At 46.6% G+C, this 16684-nt stretch overlaps 1 protein-coding gene across 2 annotated transcripts in view; it reads right to left on the bottom strand.

Moving 5' to 3' along the window:
• Nucleotides 1–299: 299 nt before the first annotated feature.
• LOC309400478 (protein-glutamine gamma-glutamyltransferase K-like) overlaps nucleotides 300–16684 on the bottom strand; it is a 53826-nt gene continuing 37441 nt past the window's right edge. For both annotated transcript variants that reach the window (XM_081968998.1, XM_081968999.1), the window contains exons 4-7: nucleotides 13712–13963; nucleotides 7063–7181; nucleotides 5635–5742; nucleotides 300–566 (exon numbers count right to left, since the gene is read on the bottom strand). In XM_081968998.1, the coding sequence (XP_081825124.1) occupies nucleotides 315–566; nucleotides 5635–5742; nucleotides 7063–7181; nucleotides 13712–13963 (731 nt within the window). In that variant the 3' untranslated portion in view covers nucleotides 300–314. The remainder of the gene's footprint in view (nucleotides 567–5634; nucleotides 5743–7062; nucleotides 7182–13711; nucleotides 13964–16684) is intronic.

Genomic DNA, 16684 nt, shown 5'->3' on the forward strand with positions numbered 1-16684 from the left:
ACAGAATAAAAGAGATGGAAGGGAGCTTAGAGGTCTTCTAGTCCAACCCCCTGCTCAAGCAGGAGACTCTACATCATTTCCGACAAATATTTGTCCAATCTCTTCTTAAAAAGTAGTAGCAGTAGGAGGAGGAGGAAGAGGAGAAGGGGGAGGAATAACAGAATAAAAGAGATGGAAGGGACCTTAGAGGTCTTCTAATCCAGTCCCCTGCTCAAGCAGGAGACCCTACATCATGCCATAAAAATGCTTGTTCAATCTCTTCTTCAAAAGGTCCAGGGATGGAGACACCCACAACCTCACAATTTACACCCCTCCTATCCCAGAAAGTTCTCGCTTCTTTTCTTGCGACCCGTAACCCTCCACCACCACTTCAACAGCGAACACCGGTTACCTGAGGTCACGACGCCCGCAAACACCCAACACTGCCCGTAGAGGACTGGGTAACCGGTACGGAGGTACTTCAGCAGGATGTCTCGGCTGCCCACCCAGGCTGAAGGGTTGGTGCCACGGGAGTAGTCGCCCGTCCAGTTTCCGACCAGAACACCGTTGTCGTCTAGAGAGTTGACCTGCGGGGCGGAAACACAACATGGTCAAAACAAGGCCCAAGGCATCTACGGTGTTGAGGACCCTGGTTCTTTCTTACGTACAGCTGTACAGGTAGTCCTCCTCGACTTACAAACAGTTCGTTTAACTGCTGTCTAGGAGGGGTCTCCAACCTTGACTGCAACTCCCAGAATTCCCCAGTCAGTTTTTTTTCTCACTTTGCTGAAGTCAAGATATATTACGCTTACTGCATACCCACTGTCTATTAAGAAAGTTATCCTACGCGGCTGGCTGGGGAGTTCTGGGAGTTGAAGTCCACAAGTCTTCAAGTGGCCAAGGTTGGAGACCCCTGATTTAAGACTTGTGGACTTCAACTCCCAGAATTCCTCGGCCAGCTCTTTTTTTCCTGGTTTGCTGAAGTTAAGATATATTATGTTTACTGCAGTGCATACCCACCTTCTATTAAGAAAGTTACCCTACATGGCTGGCTGAGGAATTCTGGGAGTTGAAGTCCACAAGTCTTAAAGTGGCCAATGTTGGAGACCCCTGCTGTATATCACTTATAGGCCATGCATTAAAACATTACAGGGACACCTCGACTTACAATGGTGATTCATTTAGTGACCGTTCGAAGTCACCACGGCACTGAAAAAAGTGACTTAGGACCGGCCCTTGCTTTTATAACTGTTGCAAGATCCCCATGAGCAAATTTTGCAATCGGTACGCATTTATGACGATTGTCATGTCATCCCCAGTTGTGACCTTCCCAAGCAATTTTTGACAAGCAAGGTCAACAGGGGACAGCTGGCTTCACTTAACGACCGACTGGTTCATTTAACCCTTGCAGTGATTTGCTTAACGACCGTGGGAGAAGGGACGTAAAACCAGGCGTGGCTCACTGAACGACCGAATTTCCACTCTCCATTCTGGCCCTAAGTTGAAGACTACCTGTCTGTTTAAAAAAAAAAAAACCACTTTGTGTAAAATATCTGAGATTTTTTTCCCCCCAAGGTTTTTCCTCCGTTTCCTAAGCTGAATTTCTGCTTTTTAACGCCCGTAACTCTCACCGCGTCAATTCTGTGGCTCTTTGCGATTTCTCAAGATCTGTTGACCCTTTCAAGATTCTTATGGCCTCATGTTTTGTCCGATTGCGGTGACAAGAATGATCTCGGGGCCCCACCCGTTGCTGAGCAAGCGAAGGAACAGGAAAAGCAGAAGAGCTCAGAGGAAATTCAATGCAAGAATATGTATGAGAGGCACGCGGCCGTGATAACAAAGCTCTATACAATTCCGGGCCCTTGTAAAAACAGAGGCGTAGAATCAAAATTCCCACAAAGCGTTAGCACTGCTTTGTAAAACCTTAGTAAGGCCGCGCCCGGAATCCAGCATCCAGTTTTGGTCCACACAATACAATACAATAGTAGAGTTGGAAGGGACCTTGGAGGTCTTCTAGTCCAACCCCCTGCCTAGGCAGGAAACCCTATACCGTTTCAGACAAATAGCTATCCAACATCTTCTTCAAGACTTCCAGTGTTGGGGCATTCACAACTTCTGGAGGCAACTTCTGTTCCACTGATTCATTCTTCTCACTGTCAGGAAGTTTCTCCTCAGTTCTAAGTTGCTTCTCTCCTTGATTAGTTTCCACCCATTGCTTCTTGTTCTACCCTCAGGTGCTTTGGAGAATAGCTTGACTCCCTCTTCTTTGGGGCAACCCCTGAGATATTGGAAGACTGCTATCATGTCTCCCCTAGTCCTTCTTTCTCTTAAGCTAAACATACCCAGTTCCTGCAACCGTTCTTCATATGTTTTAGTCTCCAGTCCCCTAATCCTCTTTGTTGCTCTTCTCTGCACTCTTTCTAGAGTCTCCACATCTTTTCTACATCGTGGCGACCAAAACTGAATGCCGTATTCCAAGTGTGGCCTTACCAAGGCATTATAAAGCGTTATAAACACGTTACAAAAAAGATGTTGAGACGTAAAAAAAAATGCGGAGAAGAGCAACTAAGGTGATCAGAGACTAAAACATACGAAGAACGGCTGCAGGTTTTGGGATTTGATCAGTCTAGAGAAAAGAAGAATTAGAGGGGGGGGGCATGATAGCAGTCTTCCAATATTTGGGAGGGCTGCCACAAAGAAGAGGGGATCCATTTATTCTCCAAAGCATCTGAAGGCAGGACAAGAAGCAATGGATGGGAACTAACCAAGGAGAGAAATTTCCTGACAGTGAGAACAATTAACCAGTGGAACAGAAGTTGCCTCCAGAAGTTGTGAATGCCCCAACACTGGAAGTCTTTAAGAAGATGTTGGATAGCCATCTGTCTGAAACGGTTTATAGGGTTTCCTGCCTAGGCAGGGGGTTGGACTAGAAGACCTCCAAGGTCCCTTCCAACTCTCCTATTGTATTATTGTATTAAGGAGAGAAGCAACCTGGAATTAAGGAGAGACTTCCTAACAATGAGGACAATTAACCAGTGGAACCGCTTGCCACCAGAAGTTGTGGTTGCTTCGTCACTGGAGGTTTTGAAGAAGAGACCGGACAGCCACTTGTCTCAAATGGTGTAGGTGTCAGGCCTCCAGCCATCTTTTCTTTGGGATCTTTGGCCTGCCACCCTTTCTATTGTCTACTGGGCATTTTCTATTGTGGGAAAATGGGATCGTATGGAGTTAGATGATAGGTAGCCATAACAACATTCTTTCTAGAAAGCCAAGGTCATCCTTTGTCTTTGGCACCTCTGCGCCTGACCGGAACTGGATGGGTGGAAGCTGCCAACTGGATGGGTGGAAGCTGCCAGCGTGGCAGTGAGAGATGGGACCATGGGATGGGCTTGTGGGTGTGGGGGCAAGATCTTGAACTTTCAGCTGGGTGGGGAAAACCGGGAACCTTTCAGATTTGGGTTTTCCCAGATGTGCCAACGTGGCTCTCTTCATCAATTGGGACTTTGAGCAATACTTTGCCTCGGACTCTGATTGACTTTTGGATGCTATACGGAACCCGTACAGTAGGGTGTCCTGCTTGAGCAGGGGGCTGGACTAGAAGACCTCGACGGTCCCTTCCAGCTCTGTGCATTACAGCCCTTTGTAAAATATTGTGTGTGATTCAGGCACTGTGGGGCAACAATTTCTGGCCTTATGATAACCCAACAGCTCTGATTAATCGTGGAGAAACAAAACAATTATCCTGTTGCACAATATATTGCAAGAGATACGCCCCAATTAAGGGGTGTCACGGCAGGCTGAAAGCACAAACAGGCCTTGGCTTGACCTGTGGAACTTCCTAGAACAGGAGCCGGCTGATACAACCAGCTATACCAGATCCATGTCCATTAATTCATCGATTGGTTCATTCATCAGGGCAAAGGCTGCCACATTTCCCCCCAGAGATGTGGGTGAGGAGACCTTCATTAAATGTGCAAATCGAGAAAAACGAGGCACCAGTGATATGTTTTTCCCCCCCTGGAATGAATAAGGCGGGTTAAAAACAGAAGCAGAGTGGAGGAAGGGCGTTAATTTATTGTTTGGGTGCAGGTAATCCTCGACTTACGACCCCAATTGAGCCTCAAAGTTATGTTGCTAAGTGAGATGGTGGTTAAGTGAAGCATCGTAGCAGTTAGTTGCCCCGTTGTTAAGCAAATCCTGTTTCCCCACAGACTTGGTTTATCTGAGGGTCGCAAAAGGGGATCCCATGATGGCCATTGTGGTCGTAGGTTGAGGACTACCTCCTGCACTCGGTGGGTAAGTTATTGCTGGGCTTGGATTTAGTTAGTTAGTTTAATGCCCAAGGAGAAGAAAGAGAAAGAAACAAAGAGAGAGAGAGAGAGAGAGAGAGAGAGAAAGAGAGAGACAGCGAGAAAGAGAGAGAGGAAAAGAGAGAAAAAGATAAAGAAAGAGAGAGAAAAGAGACAGTGAGACAGAAAGAGAAAAAGAGAGAGAAAGAAAAAGAGAAAAAAGAGAGAGCGAGAGAGAAAGAGAAAGAAAAAGAGAGAAAGCGAAAGAGAAAGAAAGAGAGAGAAAAGAAAGAGAGAGTGAGCGAGAGAAAGAGAAAGAGAGAGAGAAAAAGAGAAAGAGAAAAAGAAAAAGAAAGAGAAAAAAGAAAGAGAGAGACAGCGAGAGAGAAAGAGAAAGAGAGAGAGAAAGAGAGAAGGAAAAAGAAAAAGAAAGAAAGGGAAAGAAAAAGGGAGAAAGAAAGAAAGAAACAGAAAGAGAGAAAAAGGGAGGAGAAAGAAAAAGAGAGACAGAGTGAGAGAGAGAGAAAGAAAGAGAAAGAAAGAGAGAAAAAAGAAAGAGCGCGCGAGAGAGAGAAAGAAAAAGGAAGAAAAAGAAAGAGAAAGAGAAAAAAGGGAGAAAGAGAAAGAAAGAAACAGAAAGAGAGAGGAGAAAGAAAAAGAGACAGAGTGAGAGAGAGAAAGGAAGAGAAAGAAAAAGAAAGAGAAAGAGAAAGAGAGAAAAAGAAAGAAAAAAGAAAGAGAGCAAGAGAAAGAAAGAGAGAGAGAAAGAAAAAGAGAAAGAAAAAAGGAGAAAGAGAAAGACAGTGAGAGAGAGAGAAAGAAAGAGAAAGAAAAAGAGAGATAGCGAGAAAGAGAAAGAGCAAAAGAAAAAGAAAGAGAAAAAAGAAAGAGAGAGACAGCGAGAGAGAAAAGAAAGAGAGAGAGAAAGAGAGAGAAGGAAAAAGAAAAAGAAAGAAAGGGAAAGAAAAAGGGAGAAAGAAAGAAACAGAGAAAGAGAGAAAAAGGGAGGAGAAAGAAAAAGAGACAGACAGAGAGAGAGAAAAAGAAAGAGAGAGAAAAGGAAGAGTGAGAGAGAAAGAGAGAGAAAAAGAGAAAAAGAAAAAGAAAGAGAAAAAAGGAAGAGCGAGAGAGAAAGAGAAAAAGAAAGAAAGAGAGAGAGAAAAAAGAAAGGAAAACGTAGAATACAGAGAATAAATGGGATATGGAAGGAAGGAAACTAGGAGGAGACTTGATTGAAGCAACAGAGGAAGTGAATATGCAGAAGAAAACCATGGAGAAGCAGATGGGAAAGGAAATAATGATTGACATTTCCCCTTCTTTAACAAGGCTCAGGATCCGTCGGGAGAGGAAGCCGTTCACCACTCACCATGGCTGAGATGACGCGGGAAACCATGATGGGATCTGCCCGGCTTGCGTGAGGCATCCCCCGTTTATCCAGCATGAACAAGCAAGCATCCAGGATCCCGTGGTCAAACTGAGGGGAGACAAGAAGGAAGGTCATCGGAGGAGGGAACCATGGCTTCCCAGATCCTCCGGTTTGTTTGGGGACAAAGGAATCAACCTCTGGGCGACAATGACTCCACCACCGGGGTGGCCATTTTGACTTTTTTGACCACATTCCAGGGATTCCCCTGCCCTAATGAGAAATGTAGCCATGTTTGCATCGTTTTCAGTCTTCCTTCTTTCCTTCTTTCATTTCACCCATCCTTTCCTTCTTCCTTCCTTTTCTTTCCTCCTTTCCTTCCTTCTTCCCTTCCCTTCCCTTTCCTCTTTACCAATTTCTCTTTCCTTCTTTTCCATTTTCCTCCCTTCCTCCCTTCCTCTTTTCCCTTTCTCTTTCCTCTTTTCTTTCTTCTTTTCCATTTTCCTTTCCTTCCTTTCTTTTCTTCTATTTTCCTTTCCTCTTTTCTCTTTCCTCTTTTCCTTTCCTCTTTCCTTTTTCTCTTTTCCTTTCCTTTTCTCTTTCCCTACCCTTCCCTTCATCAACTTTTGTTTATACAGAATGCAGAACAGCAGAGTTGGAAGGGACCCTGGAGGTCTTCTAATCCACCCCCCTATATGCCATTTCAGAATAACAGTTGGAAGGGACCTAGTAGGTCATCTAGTCCAACCCCCTGCACAAGCAGGAGACCCTACACCATTTCAGACAAATGGCTGTCCTATCTATCTATCTATCTATCTATCTATCTATCTATCTATCTATCTATCTATCTATCTATCTATCCATCCATCCATCCATCCATCCATCCATCCATCCATCCATCTATCTATCTCTATCCGTATCTATCTATCTATCCATCCATCCATCCATCCATCCAACCATCCATCCTTCTTTCTTTCTTTCTTTCTTTCTTTCTTTCTTTCTTTCTTTCCTTTCTTTCTTTCTTTTCTCTTTTTTCCACCTACCTACCTACTTTCTTTCCTTCTTCTCTCCCTTTCCCCTTCCTTCCTTCCTTCCTTCCTCCCTCCCTCTTTTCCACCTCCTACTTTCTTTCCTTCTTCTCTCCCTTTCCTCTTCCTTCCTTCCTTCCTTCCTTCCTTCCTTCCTCCCTCCCTCTTTTCCACCTCCTATCTACTTTCTTTCATTCTTTCCTTCTTCTCTCCCTTTCCCTTTTCTTCCTTCCTTCCCTCCCTCCCTCCCTCCCCCTTTCTCTATTTTTTTTAAAATCACCTCAAGTATCTTATATTTCGTCGCTGATTCCTTAAACTTCTCACTTTTTCAACCTTCACAAAATAGCTACAAATTTCCCAAAACATTTTTGGGTGAGAAGAAGACAAAATGTCATCTTCTTACCTGCGCGTAGTTCCATGTCCTCTCCCCGATCTGACTTTCCGTCCCATAGTAAATTCTTCCCGTTTCGTTCAGCACATATTCCTTTAGCCAGTCGCTCTGTTGCATGTGGACGGAATCCTCTGAGGAGGAGAAAAACAGGAAAATGCAAGTTAATGGGGGGGAAAAAATGCCAGCATTTCTATTCTCCTTTAAAATATATATATATATATTTGTGAGCTCCCTCCCTTATTTGGGCATACTAGGGGTTGTAACACAAATACATACCTATTTCCCTGGCCTAGCTGATAAGGAGGAGAGCCTGTGGCTTAGTGGCTAATATATCTGCTTAATATGCAATACAGACCAGGTTCGATTCCCAGTAAGGGTATGGCTAGCTGATGAGAGCTAAATAGCTTGAAATAGATCTATACTAGTCTCCCTTTATTTATTTATCAGCACAAATACAACACACATATAAAAAGGCAACATTAAAAATAAAAATATGGTTTTCTGCCTGGATAGTCCTCTGTAATGAGCCGAAGGACAGAAAGGGGGAGTAGTGAGCTCCCTCCCATATTTGGGCATACCAGGGGTTGTAACACACATACATACCTATTTCCCTGGCTTAGCTGATAAAGGAGGAGAGCCTGTGTCTTAGTGACTAATACATCTGCCTGATATGTAATACAGCCCAGGTTCAAATCCCAGTAAGGGTATGGCTAGCTGATGAGAGCTAAATAGCTTGAAATAGATCTATACTAGTCTCCCTTTCTTTATTTATCAGCACAAATTCAACACACACACACACACACACACACACAAAATATTGTATTAATATATATATATATATTAAAGGGACCCTTTAAAACGCCTTGGTGAATTCCTCTTCCTTTTAAAACATCCTTCAGTTGGAGAAATTAAAATTAAAATACTTCTGCTGGTCCTTTCTTGCAAATAAAAATGAATTTAATGTGTACTTTTCTCCCTTGCCTGTGCGGCTCTGGGATCCCTCTGAAAATAATTCGCTTCATACAAACGGCTACAATAAAATGCTGCTTTTTAAAAGTACGAATCGTACTTTATTTACAAGGGCTCGTTTAGAGACCACTCAAAGTTACGACGGCCCGGAGAAAGAGGGACTCGTGGCTGGTTTTTTTGCACATATGAACATTGCCACATCCCCAACATTCAGATGCTTGGCCACTGACTCGTATTTATGACGGCCGTAGTAGTGTCCCCTTTTGCGACCTTCCGACAAGCAACGTCGACGGGGAAGCCGGATTTCGCTGTCTTACTAACTTTAAGAAGGGCGGCGGTTCCCTTCACAACAGTGTCGAGGAAGGTGGTAAAACGGGGCCAAACTCACTGAAGGACGTACATTTTGGGCTCAGCTGTGGTTGTAGGTTAACAACTGCATGATTCGCTTTACAACGGTACCAGGAAAGGTTGCGAAATGGGACAAAGCTCACTGAATGACATGATTTTGGGGCTCAGCCATGGTCATAAGTTGAGGACTTTCTGCATGCCCTCCGAAACTTCTCTCTTTGGGGGGGAAAAATATCTTTTGGGAGATGGATGAGCAAATGTACTAGAAGTCATTTCCTGAGGTTTGATCAGAATAAAAACGAATCCGAGGCTTTTATCTTTCTTTTCCTTCCCGCCGAGGGAACAATACCGACCCTAGGGTGTGTGTTTGTGTGTTTCTGTTTGTGTGCATCCTTGTTTTCCTTTTCTGTTTAAATGTTCCTTACTGTGTGCCAAGCTAAAGATTTATTTCCTTTGGTCTTTTCTTCCACGAAGAGCAGGGAGAAATTTATTCCTTTCCCCACCCTGGTTTTTTTCTCCTCACCCTTCCCTGCAATTCAGGAAGGAAGCAGGAAAAGGAGCATGGGAGGGGTGATACAATTCCGAAATTTTTGCATATGGAACAACAAGCACGCCCGTTTCCTTCCAGAAGGTCCCAAAGTCAGACGTATGATACAATACAATACAATAGCAGAGTTGGAAGGGACCTTGGAGGTCTTCTAGTCCAACCTCCTGCCTAGGCAGGAAACCCTATACCGTTTAAGACAAATGGCTATCCAACATCTTCTTAAAAACTTCCAGTGTTGGGGCATTCACAACTTCTGGAGGCAACTTCTGTTCCACTGATTAATTGTTCTAACTGTCAGGAAATTTCTCCTCAGTTCTAAGTTGCTTCTCTCCTTGATTAGTTTCCACCCATTGCTTCTTGTTCTACCCTCAGGTGCCTTGGAGAATAGCTTGACTCCCTCTCCTTTGTGGCAACCCCTGAGATATTGGAAGACTGCTATCATGTCTCCCTAGTCCTTCTTTCTCTTAAACTAAACCTACCCAGTTCCTGCAACCGTTCTTCATATGTTTTAGTCTCCAGTCCCTTCATCCTCTTTGTTGCTCTTCTCTGCACTCTTTCTAGAGTCCCCGCATCTTTTCTACATTGTGGCGACCAAAACTGATCGTCACGATGTAGTACGGTTTCTTATTGACAAAGACAGGAATTGGGGAAATTCCCGTTTCCCACCTCTCTCTTAAGAAAGGGGCCACGTCAAATCCCTCACGTCAAACTGAACTCCGAACTCTTAAGAAATATCTCCAACGTGCAAAAACAAACCCACTTAAAGGGTCGTCCTCGTACAGAGGTAATATTCAGCTGGTTCGGACGGGCTTGCTCTGAACTGGTAACAGAAATCGTGGGTGGGCTTTCCCACCGCCCCCGGCTCTCTGCCATCCGATTTAGGCACGTTTTTGAGGCCGAGTTCACGGGCGGAAGTTCACAGGCAAAGCGCATGCACGGAAGCCCGGGCGCATGCGTGGAAGGGGCACGTACGTGTGAAGTGGGTAGGCGTGCAGGGCAAACCAGTGGTAAAAAAATGTGAAACCCACCACTGGTCCTCGACTTACGACAACAATTGAGCCTTAACATTTCTGTTCGTGAGACTTTCGCCCATTTTACGGCCTTGCTTGTGTTGTGGTCTGCCGGCGGCCCGCGAAGCTGGCAGCAGAGTCAGAGAGTGAGGAGGGTTGGGGAGGAACATGGGCCAGTCCTGGAGTCTGGGGAAGGCTCGGACGAGGGCTCTGCGTCGGAGGCAGAGAGGGGGGCAGGGTCATCTGGGAGTTATGTGCTGCTTCCAGAGTATCCAGAGTCGGACAGCAGCGAGGCAGAGGAACAGGGGAGGTTGTTCCCGGTGCGCGCATGCGCAGAGCTGCCAGAAGAGCAGTTAAGACAGAAGGGACGACTCGGGAGTAAGGCTTGGGGGTGATTGGCCCCTCCTATAGGACATAAAAGAGGAGCAAAGGCATGTGAGCCTTTGCGGGAAGCAACTTGGTTCATGCTGGTCAGTTTACCTTCCGAAGCTTTGTTTTGACTCTGTGTTCCGTGTGTCCTTGCCAAGCTAATTGCCAATGAAATCTTTGGCAGCGTTTCAAGGAAGATAAATGTGGGTACTTAGCAGCCTTATCCTGAAAGACTTTGGCAGCCTACTGTAGGACTCTTTGCAACTATTTGGGACTCATTACGGGCTGTGAATGAATATTCTGTATTGTACTGTATTAAGAAGCCTAGCTGAGAACAGTCTGCCACTGCTGTGAAGTAAAGCGCTGCCGTTGGGAAGTGAGTCCCACGGTCGTTAAGTGAACCTGCCTTCCTCACTGATTTTGCTTGGCAAAAGGTCGCCAAAAGGGATCATACGAACCCTGGGATGTGTCGTCGTCATAAATACAAGTCAGTTGCCAAGTGACTGAATTCTGATCACGCGACTGTAGGGAATACGCCGACGGTCATAAGGGTGAAAAACGGGTCCTAAGTTCCTTTTCCCCGTGCCGTTGTCACTTCAAACGGCCACTAAACGCACGGTCGTAAGTCAAGGACGATTTCTAATGCCAAACTTAATCAATCCTTAAAATAGGACTGATTTTTTTTTCGGGGTCGACTTGCGACAAATGAGGCCCCGAATTTCCTCGAAGCAAGACATTTGCGAAGGGAGTTTTGCCCGTTTTACGACCTTGGGAAGTGAGTAACATGGTCGTTAAGTGAATCTGGATTCCCCACTATGGTTGCAAAAGGGGATCATATGACCCGGGGACGCGGTGGCTCAGTGGCTAAGATGCCGAGCTTGTTGATCAGAAGGTTAGCCGTTCGGCAGTTCGAATCCCTAGCGCCGCGTAACGGAGTGAGCTCTCGTTACTTGTCCCAGCTTCTGCCAACTGAGCAGTTCGAAAGCACGTAAAAATGCGAGTAGAAAAATAGGAACCACCGTTGGTGGGAAGGAAACAGCGTTCCGTGCGCCTTCGAAGGCGTTGAGTCATGCCAGTCACATGACCACGGAGACGTCTTCGGATAGCGCTGGCTCTTCGGCTTTGAAACGGAGATGAGCACCGCCCCCTAGAGTCGGGAACGACTAGCACAGATGTGCGAGGGGAACCTTTTACCTTTTATGGGCTGGGGATGCTGCGACCGTCATAAATATGAGTGCCAAGTCCCTTTTTTCAGTGTCGCACTAAACGAACGGTCGTAAGTGAAGGATGATTTATAACGCGAAACTGAAATCAATCTTTAAAAACAGGATCTTTTGGGGCGCCCTCCATTTTGGAAATACCGAATGCTCTGTTTTGATAACCCGGGTTTCATGTGCTGGGTTTGTTGGAAGCCAAAAATTTCCTAGTTTTGATAAAAACCAGTTTTGGGGTGTGGCGAGAGGGGGGAACCCTACCGAAAGGGAAAAGAATGCATTTATTTTGTGGTTTTGGGCTCTTCCTTTCTCCCCGTCATCTTTCTTTTGCAAAACGTCTCGGCTAGACAATCACGGCCCCATCGTTCCCACGCCCTGCTGACTCGGGCAGAAAAACTAAGCCAGCGCCTTTCGCACCCAGGTCAGGCGGGTGTGTTGTGGTGAGGAGATTTAGATCCAGCGGTGTGTTTTGTGCAATCTTTCATTGAGGACTGTGTGGGAAGAAAACCCTCAACAACCCAGGGTGGCAACTTCTAAGAGATCACAAAAGATCGGTGGCCGATTTCCTCATGGTGGATTTGATTGGTTCCCTTCGCACATCTGTGCTAGTCCTTCCTGACACTAGGGGGCGGTGCTCATCTCCGTTTCAAAGCCGAAGAGCCAGCGCTGTCCGAAGACGTCTCCGTCGGTCGTGTGGCCGGCGTGACTCAATGCCGAAGGCGCACGGAACGCCGTTCCCTTCCCACCAAAGGTGGTGCCCATTTTTCTACTCGCATTTTTTACCTGCTTTCGAACGGCTAGGTTGGGAGAAGCTGGGACAAGTCACGGGAGCTCACTCCATTATGCGGCGCTAGGGATTCGAACCGCCAATCTTTCTGATCAACAAGCTCAGCGTCTTAGCCACTGAGCCGCTGCATCCCTTTTGGTGGATTAAGATGGTGACCCAGCCATCAATGAGGCAAAAGGTAGGTGGTCCTTGCCCTTATGACCACGACTGAGGTCCGGGGTTTGTGTCGTTAAGCGAGGAGGCAGTGGTGCTGCACCCAATTGGATAACTTTTTTTTTTTTGCCATGGTGGGTAAGCAAATGGCTGCAGTCATTAAGGGAAGCGTGTGGTCATTCAGTGAACCCGGCTTTCCCCATCCGCTTCTCCTTGCTTGCTGGACGCCAGTTAGGAAGGTCGCAAAATGGGGATCGCGGCAACCATTGTAAATAGAGGCCGGGCCATCCATCCATCCTTCCATCCATCTCTCGCTCCCTCCCTCCCTCCCTCCCTCCCTCCCTTCCTTCCATCCATTCACCCACACTTCTATCCATCTCTCCATCCCTTCCTTCCTTCCCTCCCTCCATGCATCTCTCCTTCCTTCTTTCCTTTCACCTGTCCTTCTATCCATCTCTCCATCCCTTCCTTCCTTTCTTCCATTCATTCATTCATTCATCCATCTATCCATGCATCTCTCCTTCCTTCCTTCCATCCATCCATCCATCCATCTCTCTCCTTCCTTCCTTTCCTTCTTTCCTTCCATTGACCCATCCTTCCATCCATATCGCTATTTCTCCTTCCTTCCTTCCTTCCTTCCTTCCTTCCTTCCTTCCTTCCTTCCATCCATCCATCCATCCATCTCTCTCTCCTTCCTTCCTTTCCTTCTTTCCTTCCATTGACCCATCCTCCCATCCATATCACTATTTCTCCTTCCTTCCTCCCATCCATCCATCCATCCATCCATCCATCCATCCATCCATATCTCTCTCCTTTCTTCCTTCTTTCCATCCATATCACCATTTCTCCTTCCTTCCTTCCATCCATCCATTTCTCTCTCTCCTTCCTTCCTTTCCTTCTTTCCTTCCATTCACCCATCCTTCCATCCATATCTCTGTTTCTCCTTCCTTCCTTCCATCCATCCATCCATCTCTCTCTCCCTCCGCCCATCCAAAGTGATTGTCCTCGCTCTGAAAAAATAGACCACTCTTCAGTTCCAAGCAGATCGATAATAGGTACAACATCCTAATCAAAGGTTGGCTCCATCAGCCTTCCAGACCTCACACTATTCACCTCCCAGAATCCGCCAGTCATCCTAACAAGGGAATTCTGGGAGCTGAACTCCCAACTTAGGCTGTGAAATGCCAACCCTGGCTGCAAATTCTAGACTCTCATCCTCCTCTCCTCTGTTTCTCTCGCCCATGTATTTCTCCCCAGACCTTACCTGGGCACCAGGGGTTGAAGAGGATGTACACCTCGTTTTTGGGGTCGAAGGGGGCGGCGTACTCGCCCGCCTTGCTTCGGGTCTTCACGCTGAACTGGTACTTGCCAATCACTGCTCTGGGCGAGGGACACACTCGGATACACATGGTGTTGTCGTCCGAGCTGGTCATTTCCGCCGACCACCCTGGGCCGGGCAAGGAACCGCCGACGGGTACTAGAACATGGGTGCCCTTTGAGGCTTGTGGGTTGGAGCCTGCCGGAGGGAGAAAATGTGGGAGGGGAAATTAATAATTGCAATTTTACGATTAATAGAAGTTAACGACAGGGAGGTATCCATAGTCATAGATGCCCGGTGTGCGACTGATGGGTCATTTGAACAACATGGGAATTGCCAAATTTCCCCACCGGTCAATTGCGAAAGGCAGCTCGACTTAAATCCTATGTGAAAACACGGGAGGGAAAATTAATAATTGCAATTTTACGATTAATAGAAGTTAACGACAGGGAGGTATCCACACTCATAGAGGCCCAGTGTGCGACTGGCGCGCCATTTGAACAACATGGGAATTGCCAAATTTCCCCACCGGTCAATTGCGAAAGGCAGCTCGACTTAAATCCTATGTGAAAACACGGGAGGGAAAATTAATAATTGCAATTTTACGATTAATAGAAGTTAACGACAGGGAGGTATCCACACTCATAGAGGCCCAGTGTGCGACTGGCGCGCCATTTGAACGACGTCGGAATTGACAAATTCCCCATCGGTCAATTGCGAAAGGCAGCTTGATTTGGAATGGCTTAAATCCTTCCTGAAAATCTCTCTTTTTTTTTTGCACCATTTAACATCCACATCTGTCTTTTCTTCAGGTCCTTGGGAGGGACTGAAGAGGTGGACAAAACTGCCAGATCCAGTCTCAACATCTGGCCAACTCTGGAACCAACACTAACAATGTCTTATACGTATATTTAAAGCTGTACGTATTTTTATATCTACAAACTACACACATTTATGACATTTATTTCACTATTTAAAGGGTACAAGCATTCGTTTTGCTGAGTATTGGGGTGGAGGGATGGCCGCCATCTTGACTCCTTTGACCATACCCTCCGGACACCCCTGCCGGGAACTCTTGGTTGAACTACAAACCCCATGTTCCCTTCCAACAGCCTCTTTGTGATCCCACAGAGAATGCCAAATTAGAAAAAGGATTTTGCACCTATACTTTCAATTTAAAACAGGTACTCCTTGATTGATGACCAACAGTTGAGGTCAACATTGCTGTTGTTAAGCGAGACGGCTGTTCGATGAGTTTTGCCCCATTTTACGACGGTCGTAAAATGAATCACGGCAGCTGTTAAGTTAGTAACCCGGTCTTTCAAGCGAATCGGGCTCCCCCGGTTGACTCTGCTTGTTGGAAGGGTGCAAAATGACATGACCTGGCAACCGTCATAAATCCGAATCGGTCGCTAAGCGGTTGAAATTTTAATCACACGGCCGCGGGGAGGTTGCAAAGGCCGTTAAGTAGGAAAACGTCCCTGCATCTTTTTCCCCCCCCAACGCCGTGGTAACTTTGAGCCGTCACTAAATGACCTACAAGGTTAAACTTAATCGAGTCCTTAAAATAGGACCGATCGAAAGGCGTCAGCCATTTTGAAAAGACACCTCTTTCCCTGAAAATAAGACCTCCCTGGATAAGAAGCCCAATCGGGCTTTTGAGCGCATGCGCTGAAATAAGCCCTCCCCGAAAAGATTGCAACGCAGTGACGGCCGTGAGGTGACCACGCTCGCCACCTCTTGCTCCTCAAAAAATCCTAAGACCTCCCCGAAAATAAAGCCAAGCGCTTACTTCGGGGGGTCCAAAGAAAATAAGACCGTTTCATGTGTTGTGTGAAACAACAGCCGGTTTGTCTTCCAGCCAACGCTCACACCCAAACACCAAGTCCACCCTCGTTTGTTGAGGTGGCTCGACCGTACGGCCCCAAAACAGACATTTTATCAAGCGGGGCATGGAGAATTGGCTTGGCGTTGAGCCTCGGCTCGCTGGGAAGGGTTAGATAAGGAGTGTGAGAACGCCCTGTGCTTCGGGGGTGGGAACAGAGCCGGCCAAAAATGCATGTTCCAAGAGATAATGTGAATTCTCCAGATTCCACCACTGGCTTCCTCTACCTTCCATAAAATCTAAAACCAACGTAAGGGAGCCCAGCTCAGCTCGTTTCCTTGGCCTTTCAACGCAAGTCGAGCGGCAGGACGAACCATGGTTTAGAAATGGCTCAAGGCAGCAATGTGCGGTTTGAAACCACAAGCAAAGCTGACATTCCTTTGAGGGAGGCAAGTGGTCCCCGTCAAATAAGGACGTGGCGGCTCAGTGGCTAAGATGCTGAGCTTGTCGATCCGAAAGGCCGGCAGTTTGGCGGTTCGGATCCCTAACGGAGTGAGCTCCCGTGACTTGTCCCAGCTTCTGCCAACCTAGCCGTTCGAAAGCACGTAAAAAAAATGCAAGTAGAAAAATAGGAGCCACCTTTGGTGGGAAGGGAAAAGCGTTCCGTGCGCCTTCGGCGTTGAGTCATGCCGGCCACATGACCGACGGAGACGTCTTCGGACAGCGCTGGCTCTTCGGCTTTGAAACAGAGATGAGCACCGCCCCCTAGAGTCGGGAACGACTAGCACAAATATGCGAGGGGAACCTTTACCTTTTTCACGTGCCTCCCAGTCCTTCGACCAATTAATTGTGCCTTGAATTTGATCCGTCGTCTTCTTGAGATCCATAAGGATCCAAGATTAAACAAATCTGCTCGCCACAATATTAAAAAAAGAAATTGAGACTCTAGAAAAAGCGCCGAGAAGCCGCGCGTGATCAAAGCACGCATGCAAGCCGCGCATGATCATGCGCAGAAGGCAGCTTGTGCAAAGCCACCCAACAAGGAGATTCTGAAGGCCGCCATGAAAATGACAACGGTTGTGTCAACCAATCCA

Source organism: Natrix helvetica (genome assembly GCF_964273705.1).
Source record: "Natrix helvetica genome assembly, chromosome: W".
NCBI classification, from domain to species: Eukaryota; Metazoa; Chordata; class Lepidosauria; order Squamata; family Natricidae; genus Natrix; species Natrix helvetica.